Below are 12,783 nucleotides of genomic sequence, written 5' to 3'. Positions count from 1 at the left end.
TGATTTTAAAATTGTTAAATTGCTTCTAATAAGAACAAGATCAACATGATTAACTATAAAATTACACTGTTGCTACTTCTACATGTTGAAAATACAATACTCAGAAAATACAGAACAGATGAAAGACGTTCAGTTATCATAGAGTTATTTAAACTGCTTCCCATATAATAAATAAATACAAAAATAACTTTAAAAATTATTACAGTTCTACATTTTTTCTCTCAGACATAGTTATGGTTGTACAATATTTCAGCCCAGTTTAACAGAAGGTCATAATTACACAATATCCTTTACACTTACATTTTTATACTTAGCTCATACCTAATCTTCAAGCAAAATTTATCAAATTGTGCCAACAGTCCAATTAACCAATCCTGAACTTGTTAGAGAGAATATGCTATTAAAGCATTCCTATCATACTTATACAATATGCGGATTGATAACAGTGTAATTCAGTGTATGAAATTCAATTATGTAGCATATATCGTCCCCTGCAAGACAAAGTATTGCAAACACCACTTTCACCGAAAATGAGTACCTATTTGGTTAGGAATTTGTTCCTTGAAATGTGTGGCTTGAGGGTGTTGTCCTTATATTTAAGTTAGATTTAAGTGATAGGAGAAGACTGGCCTAACCTACCAGCACTGCACATCGACTGTATAAGTTCTGTGAGCACCAACAATTTCTTTTTTTTTCTTTTATAAGTTTATTTAAACTTTCACTATTGTATTCACCACCATGTTGAATAAGTATCGTAATTGCCTCTCCTGTAAAGTTAGTAAAATGGTGCTTATGATCTTTGCCTTGCAGGTGATGATATCTTTTTATGGAGGAGGTGCATATGGATTCCCTTGTACTTGCAACCTCGGAGATGACACAAAGATAGGCTCAGGCAGTTACTCAACAGTCACCATATTATATAACCAATCTCAAGGTGTCAAGTCTCGTCATAGGCATTCTTGGATATTTTTGTGAAATTGAGAAATACAGGAGAACTCTGGAAGTCATCATCTCCAATTTCTTTCAGTTGGTTACTTAACGATACTGTATCAACTACTAGGTTATTTAGCATTGATGTAATTGATGACATCAAGACAGTATTTAGCGAGCTAAGGCCAAAAATTTGCCACAGATTTCCTGATATTCACCTTATGGTTGGGGAAAACGTGGGAAAGAACCAAACCAGGTAATGAACCCAAGAAGGAATCTAATCCACACCCAAATGCAACTCCGGATCAGCAGACAAACGTGCCGTCCACCTAAGCTATGCTAGTGGCTCTCTCATCTTGTCCACCACAAATATCAATCCAGCCAATAGCAGGGTTTTCAGAATGAGCCCATGCTCTACTAGAAGGCTACTGGAGAGGTATTGGTGTGGCATACCAACCCTGATATTTCTACATAATAAACCTATCAAATAGCAATACAAGAATTTCTTGTGCGAAAATTAAAACAAATTTTGAATACCGTATTTATCTGCATAATGGACGCACTCAAATTTTTCGTGTTGAAATTAAAGAAAAAAAAAAAGAATTCCCGCATAATAGAGATTTTTAAAAGTATTTCAGTATTTACAAACAATCCACAGAATGACAGTGCATGAAGGGTCAAGACCGATAAACTGACTGCTGGTCTCATGTTCATAGCAAAGGTAAACGATCATTCAATCAGTATACAGGTGTGATGTGTGATCAGTATAATGATCCTCCCATCTGTTACAGTTCACTTACGAAACCGGATTTCACTACTCATTGTAGCTCCCCAAATTCATTGGGTGCGCACTGGTCTCATACATTGGCCAAAATTCCATGAGCATTTCTTCTCCCATTAGGACTCTAAATGAGTACTAATTCCATACTGTTTGTTCAAGGCATGACACCTTAGACCATGGAGTTATGGCACAGGACTTGAGTGTTCGCATTTTATTCGTTAGTGTTACCGACTCATGCTATCCAAAAATATGAAACATTTCTAAGATAAATTTCAAGACTGAAATTAAGAAAAGATAAAACACTTTAAAAGAGAAATGTTAAAAAAACACAAGGAAACAAAATTAATTGGACATATACAGAGATCTAAAAGCTAATAACTGAAGTCCCTTGCTTTTCACCGTTTGTACACAAGAAGAAAGTATGAAGAAGATATTTGCATTTGTATTCATCAATACTGAACAGTAACTAAGATTGGCCTTGTTATAGAAAGAATTAAAAGTGAATATTAAAACAATAAACTTTTTAATTTTTACTTATACTGCTAGTTAAAATTGAGTTATTATGTCAAGAGAATAGTACAGTATTTAATCCCTTAGTGCGTGACTGTTATAGTAATTGAAATTTAACAGTTACCTTTGTTAATAAAATAAATGATATTATTAAAAGAAATTTAAAGAACGAATTATTTTTGTGAATTTTTAATTATCGGAAACATTACTTATTTGTTTCAACTGATTCTTCATCTATCTAGAGAACATTTGCAAAATGATATAATCGCTGTCGGTGTTTTCTTGTCTTAAGTAATATTGTTATAACAGAGCTTAACAATTTACAATGTTCTTCCAAAACATTTAAAAACATACATTAAATATTTTTTTGCACAAAATTTGTAAATGTTCATGAAGAATATATAATCGTTGAATATATGTTTAGTTCCAAACATTTCTTTATAATATTAAAATATTGTGTGCTTAAAAGTTGATTCAAATACAGGAAGTTGTAGAGTACTTTTAAGCATTGCTCATATTCTGTCAGCTCCACTACTCCAAGATAGGAAACAGGCCGACTGTTTTAATTTTACAGCTAATAAGGATATTGCAACGAAATTTGAACAATCAAGAGTATGTTCGTTGTGTGAGAAATAAAAATGAATGTGTCCGTAGCGATTGTGTCTAATTGTTACGACACAGAGTAGTGGTCTGCCAGCCTGTTTCGTACCATGGGACACACTGTACATATAAATGACAATGAGATATTTGTATCTTAAGGGGACACTCAACTAAAAAATTGGAGAAAAAGTGTCATAGAAATGAAAAATTAAATTTCTACACTAATTTACGTGACAGAACTAAATCAATATGTAGAATTCTTCCCCTATTCATTGAGAAGTCACAGTCAAATGCACAAAGCCAAAAAATAAAAAATGATAATTAAAAGTGATATTTCAATTAATGATTGATTAAAAATTGAAACATTTTTTATTTTGAAAAGTATTGGATCTAATGAGCTGAGATTTTGCATGTTACTTTCCATGTGTATATTAAACTTTTTCTCCAAATTTGAAAAAGATTGGTCAAATAGGAAAAAAGTTCCAAAATATAGTTGAGTGTCCCCTTAAGAAAATAATTTAATCTCCTAAAATATAAAGCACAAAACTCTTACTCTGACTTAAATGTCACTCATACCATGTTTTTGCACATAACTCCTGCCCCTATTGGTCATTTCCCACATCTGTAGCTTCAACAGCAAATTTTCCTGTTCCAAGAAAGACGTTCGGATTGCAAGTTCATCTTCTTTGGCCCTACGAGCATCTCTGGATCTCTTTGCAGCTTCATTATTCTTTTTTCGCCTCTCCCAGTAAGCAGCGTCTTTCCCGTCCTTTGATGTTCCTTCTGAGGATGAAGAAGATGGCTGAGGACTTGTAGGACTCTTATTTGCCATACGAGCTTTCTTATAGCTTGTATGCACTCGTTCCAGCACCTTTTGTCTAAATACTTGATACTTCTTTTCATCTTCTTCTCCCAGAGTAAGAGAGATTGCTTTGAATGGTCTTGTGTTCTTCTTTGTTTGACTGTCAAATGAACTTGTAAGTGGAAGTAACGGAACAGGATTCATAAGAAATGGTGGCGGTTGTAATCCAGCACCAATAGTAGTCGTAGTGGTAATTGCTGATTGTTCTGGTGTGATACTCATATCTGATGAACTTGATGTCGCATTATCTGGTGATGGAATTGGTTGAGGAGTTAGTTCTGGTTGAGGAGTTACTATTGGTTGAGGAGTTACCACTTGCTGAGGAGTTACTACTGGTTGAGGTGTTGTCACTGGTTGAATTGCTGCTGGATTAGGTATTGCTACCGGAGCTTCACTTATAGGCAATGAACGATAACAGAAATATCCTTTTGCATCCGCTGGCATTATCGTATGTGTAGTTCTCACGGGCAAGGTAACTGGTCGCACCATGACATAAGGGTATGGGGCACCTGGAGGTGCAGGAGCTAGCACTGGTTGTGCATAAAGAGTTGAGGTTATTTCTGAAGGAGGTACAGAATTTGGTGCTCCTGAGGTACCATTGTTTTCAGAAACAGCATGAGATGGTGAGGGTACACTGTTCTCTGTTCTAGAACCACATAGACTACGTATGCTAAGATCCAGTATATCACCTTCAGCGATTATATGATGGGGAGGTGGCGGGTATCTTTTACGTTGACATTCAATATCTTCTACTGAAGGATCTGTAAGAGATTTCATTGTAGCCTCTATATACTCGTACGATAGTGGTTCCATGATGTCGGAAACCAAAGTAATTCTGAAAAGAAAGGAAATATCAATTATATTAGATTTCATTAAGATTATACTATATAAAAAAAAAATTAACAAAATAGAAGAGAACAAAATTTCTTTTATTCGATTACAACTGACCAAACACAAGAAATCAGTTATCATGCAGATAACACACATTAGCCAATACAATTTTCAGGAGTTATGCAACACTTTACTTCTTTATCGTGTTATCAATGACCTCCTGCTTGTAGTTATTTTCTTGAGCTATTATTTACTGTCTGAAGGAGATAAAAGTTAAAAGATATAAAAATTGCAAAAAAAATTGGTGTAGGCACAGCCATAGGTTTTATGTGAATATGTATCGGTAGATCTGGGCGAGATCTTTCGTTTGGCACCAAAATCAAAATGCTAGCTGATCGGAGTCAGGAGAAATAGTTCTACTGACCGGACATTTTCGCGCACGCCCAAAATGGCCGCCAGTCGCCGCAAGCCCCACCACGTTTATGCTGGCATCGTAGTAGTATACCCAATCGAACGAGGCTCACATTTATTTCAATCGTGTTATTTGTCACGAAGTTATGGTATCGGAATAGATCACTCTGAAACGTTACATCATTACATTGAAGTTTCCGTTCTGGTACCCCATGTATTGGTCTGATTTTGAGGACTTATTCACGTAGGTATATACATACATGTCCACACCTGTGGAGTAACGGCTAGCACGTCTGGCCACGAAACCAGGTGGCCTGGGTTCGATTCCCAGTAGGGGCAAGTTACCTGGATGAGGTTTTTTTCCGGGATTTTCCCTCAACCCAATATGAGCAAATGCTGGGTAACTTTCGATGCTGGACCTCGGACTCATTTCACCGTCATTATCACCTTCATATCATTCAGACGCTAAATAACCTGAGATGTTGATACAGTGTCGTAAAATAACCTACTTAAAAATACATACATACATACATACATAATATAGAAGAAAAAAAAAAGAAAAGAAAATAGGGTCTACATTGTAACGAAACAAGTGCACAAAGGTTTCATTGTGAGCACTGCATTGCTTATAACCCGAAGAAAATAAGATTACCAATTTCAGTAAGATATACGGTGTAAGGAGATGTAACATTAATTTTGCACAGATTCCCATCATATTATAGCTCTTCGCATATTGTAATTGCTTGTAATACTACCATGCTAGTAAAAATTGGTATTTAATGTTGATAGAAATATGAAACGATGGTAGGCCCAACTCATTTTAAATTAAATCTTAATTTTATCAACGATACCACATTGAACAAATCTTTACAACCAAATGTCGAAAGCAGATCATTCTTCATTGCAAAGATTGATTCTTTCTGATCTAGGTTCTTCCCACTTCTTCAAATCTGTAGCGAGGAAGGAACTGCGACATGTGCAGAAAAATATATTTAACAAAAAAAATATAACACTCATTTTGTTGATTTTCATAATGATAGGGTTACGTTAATTTGGAAAGCAATTTATACACAGAGGTTTTTTTTTCCCATATCCGCAGGGAATTCACTTTCCCTTCCAAACAAAAGTGGCTCTAATACCAAATGAAACTAAATCACGCGCGGTAATATTATGTAACGTCTTTGACCATGCGTAGGTTAGAAGATGTATAAGCGACTTCCTATTTTAATTAAGGGTTTTCTTGTTCTGTTCTGTTTCAGGTGAAAGATGTCTCGAGTTCTATGTAAAACAAAGAGCTAAAATAGCCATCAGGTATACAGGATGAAAATATGAGTAATATAGCGTAAGTAACTACACAGAATTTAACAGCTTATTCCTCGGAGAGAATACAACAAAAAATTCTAATACCGTATTAGTCCCAAATGAATACTTTCCTTAGAAAAAATAATTTTCCCCTAAATGTTAACATTGTTTTACTCGGATAAGTGCTATCGGCACGATTCTGAGTTTTAGTCTTATCATTAGAGAAACTGATAAGAAAGTTAATCTTCATTTAGCTAAACTTGAATCTCGCAGTTCTTAACATTGTTTTAGTTGAGTTGTATGCAATAAGCCTCTAATTTGATTCCAGTGGCGTGAGAAAACATATCCGGCTGAAATAGTGAGAAACAAAACACTGTAAGCGACAATGTAGGCTTATGCCTAGACGCCATAACCACGGCAATGAAAAAATTCTGTATCTAAATTAACCTCATTTCGCACAAGAACATTTTAGTACGGGAGTAGAAAAAACTAGATTTTTCAGTTGCTTAGAATATTAGCTAAGATTGTCTTTGTCCAGCTAAAGGCTTAATCTCAAGATCTGTTTTACATTGTTTCAGTTAAATCGTGTATGTAGCCTACATTACCCTGATCTTTGATTCCTGCAGATCTAGAGAATTATATTATGAAGTGCTATATAATTTGAACTGGTAATGGAAATTACGGGAAAACGGCTCAACGGATTTTAATGAGTGACCCCTCATTTTCATGCCTGGCATCCAAAGTTTTTCGGAAAAGTAGTAATTTTCAGTGAAATGTCAATTTTCCTACACAATTTTCCTATTTTCCAAAATCCATCTGTTGTCAGTTTTGAGAACTAATTTTATTGAATCACGGCCGACTTGATTGAATTTCAGAACAAAACACACACTACAATAAACAATAGGCTATTACACGAAGGCCATAACCTGCAGGATTGCCGACATATTTAGAGCTCAATTTGTTATTAAAAACTGATTCTGCAGTGTTTAATTTTCTGAGTACAGCTGTGTATTGGATATTCAAATCTACGAAACTTGAGGTGGTTTGATGACATTATTACCATTAGAAATTAAATATTATTATAGTTAATATCATGATGTGACTATTTTTCATTAATTATACATATTAATGCTATATTGATGATATGAAAGTGAAACGTTTTGAGGTTATGCAAGTAAATGTAGAGAATATCTTAATTTAGATCTTCATTTCTATAATTTACCGAGTGACTGCTATATACAACTACAAAACTCAAGTAAGATAATAATATTGTTATTAAAAATCAAATATTTTTTATACTTATTAAACCAGTGGGGTTGGGTCTTTTTCATATACTTAATGGCGGTGTAGTGCAGATATTTATATGTGTCATTGTCTTCAATATTGGCTCGACAGAGCGCAAAAATTACATTTCCTAAGGAAAGATAGAAATATATTACTTACTGATAAAATAAGAGGCCTAGAAAATTTTGTAGTCTCCAAATCATTTCAGCAAGATCTCTTAGTAGGATAAAATGATTTTACGCTCTACATTTCAAGTTCTACATGCAGCAGATATACGAAAATGCTATTGTTGGAAAGCTTAGCAAACCTGACATTTTTTTTAACTTTTGCTTACAATCCACAATGACCTGAAATAGCTACTGCTATCGTCCTGACATTGATACTTGCATTTTCGCGTTGAAACTCAAAAACTGAAGTTGGATAGGTTCAAGAAAAAGTATTTGGCCTAAAAAAATCCATTCAGAGGGAGTATGTTTCATTATTATGGAAGCGAATAACTATCAAAAAGACAAATATTCTTCATTGAAAATAAATCTGAAAAAAATTTTATTTGAACGTCTAACGAACTTAGTTTGCAGCAGCATTTGCTGCACAAGCCGCTAGTATAACATAATTTGTGACTCAAATAGTCAATGTCCGGAGAGAATAATATTTACAACCACAAGCCTTTGTTTTCATTTGTTTCTGAAGTTACACCTCTCGTGTGATTAGGTAGATTCTTTCCATACCTTTGTAGAGTATTGTATTGTGTTTGATTGTTGCAGTAGGTTACACAACACCCGACAGATGGTAGCACGCGTGCTCTTTGGTACTGCAGCATCTAACGGAGACTTCATGAACTTCCTGTTACACACAAAATGTGACAATTTGCTCGGTTGTTTCTGCAGTAAAGACGTAGTCACGTCACAAGAATCCTAATATATCGAAAGAGAAGGAAAGAGATAGAATCACCTCTGAAAGATATTTTCGTTTCTTTAGAGCCTAGGAATAGACACACGAGTCAAACCATAAACATGAACACTTGGAATAAATACTTCATAAAGATTTTTATGCTTCTGATTGAGGTTCTGGCTGACATGTACATTATTATCAGGCAGTACAGCTCACTTGACCTGTGTCAGAGGAATAACAATTGTTTGTATGCATCTGAAGTCTTAAGGAGTGATATCAGTGTAACTGAGCCAAGCCCTGTCAATCAGGAGGCCCCTGTCCTTACGGGATCTAGCAGGCTAAATTTATTTATTTATTTATTTATCTGAAGTCTGATTAGTGTAATATGTAGCTAATCGGCGATATATACAATGGAGGAGGAAAGGAACTGGCCACCCTACCCCATTATCTCCTGGCCTAGTTGCCTCATAAGTGGTGCCTTGTTGGTATCACTTGTGAGGTTCAGACCTGTCTTCGGACAATTGACTAAACAACAAAAAAGATTCTGAACATATGGAGAAATAGTTCTGCATATGAAATTATATTAAAAAACAGAAGAAAAGTACACAAAAATAACCACATAGAAACGAAAGAGGTAATAATAGCGTTGAAATACATAACCAGAGACAGATATATGTCTCACTGAAGATCTATATCCCACGTGATCCTGAAGAACTGAATAAATAAGTTCAACAAAATGCATATACCGTGACTATTAACGATAAATGGCAAAGGGAAACGAAGTGACTCAAATGCAATATTTTCTAAGGCTTTAGAAAGATTTTAACCAACAGTTCGACAAAATGAATACACTCACAATTACCAAAAGATTTATGAAAGGAAGAGGCATTCTGCAAGCAGTTGAAAATGTGATCAATGATATGCCATAAGAGCTCTACTTTACGAAAGAGGGAAATTATAATATATACAATTTTCATAGACACACCAAGCTTTTGACCCGCGCGATACCGGTAGCGTTGTGGTGAAGGCATAACGCTGCAAGCCGGAAGATCGCAGGTTCGATTCTCGATGGGGTTATGGATTTTTTCCATTCACCTAATTATTATTCTTTCGGCCGCACTATAGCTGTAGGGTTTATTCTACCTCTAACAGAGATGAATGCAAGGGTTATTTCCTTTGGGGATAAAAGCGGCGGGAACGTAAGATTGACATCGCTATCGTCATTAATGCTGATTGTCTGTGCAAGTGGAAGCCTTAATCTGCCGCTTACTCCGTGAACTTCTATTTCCGAAATAGCATTCTCAAGAGTAGCACACATTTGCCGAGGTGTAAATTATGGTTGATTACTACGAACACTGCATGCAAAGGGGGATGACTTTACCTTTACACCAAGTTTTTGGCCTGCTACACGGAAGATTACTGATAAGGAAATCTGGAACCATAAAAGACCCAAACAACACCTTACAAGAACTGTAAGAAATATACTTGTCTTTAACAAAGGAATAGTTAAACAACTCAGTGAACACATTGAAATAAATCACTCAAAGTGATCTGTGTTTGAAGTGACACTCAGTCCACTGCGCTTCAATGTCGTCGTAATCGCCGACACTATACAAGCGATTAAGACAACAGTCTAACAAAACAATGTTCACATGTACGTTAACGATATGGTTCTAGGGTCCAGAGACAAAGAGAATTTGCACCAAGGTTGCGATTGGCAGAAAGACACTATAGGGAAATGAAAGGAAGAACTGCAAATGGTCTTCAGAAAAGGAAAGTGGGTAGCAACAAATGATTACATATTACATATTAGTCATATTACAACGGAAAGAACAGCTCGAAATTGTACTCCTTTCAATACCTAGGCATGACCATACAATACATCACTGATGAACTGTTATTTGAGTAAATAAATAACGACTTCACTGTGTTAACATTATACATTTTTAGTGTTATGTTACCTGATTTACTAGTTTCGATGTTGTTTGCATCATCCTCTTAATTCTAAAGAGGATGATGCAAACAAAATCGAAACTAGTCAATCAGGTAACATAACATAACGTTAACACAGTGAAGTTGTTATTTAGGGAAAATTTCAGTATAGGATTCCTCACTGACAATTATATCTTAAAATACTAAAAAGAGCAGATTTGTCTGCGTTTGGCAAATGCGCATCATCATGCTTACGAAAAGGCACTTTTCAGTGCCAATAATTTATTTTGTGTGCACAAGGTTGGAATTTTGAAGTAGGCGTAAGAGGGAAAGGAAGGAATCCGTGTTCTGAAATTTATTCAAGATGGGTTTTAGTCTGAGATGAATTTCTGTGTCGGTAGATTCGTATAATATTCATCGTCATGAAACAAACTCTTTTTCTGAGGGAACTCATTCCTTCCTCTCGCAGCTCACATGCAAGGTCTCGCCTCCTCATCTGTAAAAGGCCGCTAAAATGTAATTTCTGGAATTATCGGCGGAATATACATTAGGAGATTTAAAGTGAAATAACGATATTCGATTACTACTAAATTACAATTAAAAGTACCAGGTACACTAGACATTTTAGACAATTATAGATAGAACTGGTATGTACATCTTTTAAGAATTAAACAAACTCTGATTCCGTTACAAATATTGCATATACGGAGTGTATGTTAGAGATAGTCATTAACACTAAATCCACAGGCAGAAAAATGTACGTATTCTCTTGACTTTTGCTTTGCTATATACGAAATATAAAGAGCAAGTGTTACGGTGCCTTAAAAATTCGACTAACATACGCCTAGGCCTATACGTTTTGAGATTGAATCTCCAATGTCGAAAGTTTTTGGCGTGCTGTTCTTTTTCTCCTAAACTCTTGAACGAACTTTCTTCATATTCAGTATTCGAGCTCGTGCATCTGGAAAACGATGTGCATGAAAATGAAATATCCCCAATTTCTTATTCGAATGACCATTTACTTCAAATTGCTTGAATGCTTTTGTCATTAATTTATCTTGCATAAAATTAAGTTACAAAAGAAACTATATAGGCCGCATATCTAAAAAATGTTTGAAATATTAATTACTCTGCAAGAAGCGTTGGGTTGTACCACTTTTTAAATTTACTATATTCTATGACAAAAACTGATATTAATTATAATTTCCAAATTGGCTAAGCTATAATCAGCTACGGTAGTTACTATAAATAAGTGAATAACAGAATAGTTTTCGTAGAAGACGAGTATTCTCCCTGGACCAAAAATACAATACAAGTGGAGTAAAAATTAGTACTTTACCGTGAACCAAATTATTGGTAAAGTACACATTACTGTGGATGATCACTATAACTGTATCTCAGAATTATATAATACTGACGAAGTAAATGTAGTTCTCTCCTTTTACCGTAAATCGTTGATATATTTTGTTGAAAACAATATTACTAGTGTCAATTAAAAATTATGAACATAGAAATAAATCTACAAGTTCAGGTGGAGAAAATTTCGCGTAAAAATCTGTAAATTTGAGACTGACAAATATTAAGGAAAGAAATATTAGATTGAAAATCTAAAAAAAAAAGAAACTAAGTTACAAAATATGAAAATAATTCGGAAAAAATTTCATTTGACACAACGAAGTTTGGGAGAAAAAAAATAGAAAGCACGGGTACGGAGAAAAAAAATTGTGGATGTGAAATATGATCTACCTGGACAAATCTGTGCTGTAATTAGCTATACAGTGAAATTACTTGAGGAAAAATACATAGAGTCGAATGTGCCTTTCATTCGAAACGATCGCACTGTTAAATCACTACTTATAACCACAATTTATTCCTCCATTTAATATATGCATAGAAAAAATAATCGTAAGATTTTCATATAGAATTTTTGTAAATAATTTTATTCTGAGAAACCTCTTCGCAATAAAAGAAGACACGAATGAAAAATTAAGTCAGGGATTTGATTAATCTTCCCACAACAATTTACAGTAGTTACCTGCAAGAGGGTTTCTGCAGAACGGCCAAAAGCCTTCTAGCTGATCCGTCTTAACTCCAACACTTCAATATGCTAACTGCTGGTCACCACAGCACCAGAGCAAGTATTGCGGACACTCCAACCCTTGCCAACCAATCAACGTGTCGGGGGTTGGACCAGTAAGAAGAAGGGGTTATTTTCGGTAATAGTGGCGCGTGCCATTTCGCAGGGTTAAAGTATGATTACTAACAGAATTGCAAACATTTATCCTTACGCACTGTTTTCAATGTTGATATCTTAACAGAAATAGCATGTTACCAGGAAATGATGGTCATCGGCGATTGATTATAATAAAATACAAGTTATCAAGAGCATAAGCAAACTTAATGCAACAGCTGCAGATGGTTCAATAGTAAGGCTCTATTTATACTAACG

The 12,783-nt window shown here is 35.0% G+C and overlaps 1 protein-coding gene across 1 annotated transcript; it reads right to left on the bottom strand.

The window, feature by feature from the left end:
* Window positions 1-1,552: 1,552 nt before the first annotated feature.
* Window positions 1,553-12,456, bottom strand: LOC138710715 (D site-binding protein-like). The gene is made up of 2 exons (XM_069841782.1): window positions 12,370-12,456; window positions 1,553-4,518 (listed from the first exon to the last, which is right to left on the bottom strand). Exon 2 carries the CDS (start codon window positions 4,494-4,496, stop codon window positions 3,381-3,383), a length of 1,116 nt encoding a protein of 371 aa, XP_069697883.1. The 5' UTR covers window positions 4,497-4,518; window positions 12,370-12,456; the 3' UTR covers window positions 1,553-3,380.
* Window positions 12,457-12,783: the final 327 nt, after the last annotated feature.

Source organism: Periplaneta americana, chromosome 12 (genome assembly GCF_040183065.1).
Source record: "Periplaneta americana isolate PAMFEO1 chromosome 12, P.americana_PAMFEO1_priV1, whole genome shotgun sequence".
NCBI lineage: Eukaryota > Metazoa > Arthropoda > Insecta > Blattodea > Blattidae > Periplaneta > Periplaneta americana.
This window is presented reverse-complemented; position numbering and strand designations above follow the sequence as displayed.

Excerpts from the sequence above, each read along its gene's own strand:
- LOC138710715 (XM_069841782.1), bottom strand. The coding sequence starts at position 4,496 with ATGGAACCACTATCGTACGAGTATATAGAGGCTACAATGAAATCTCTT.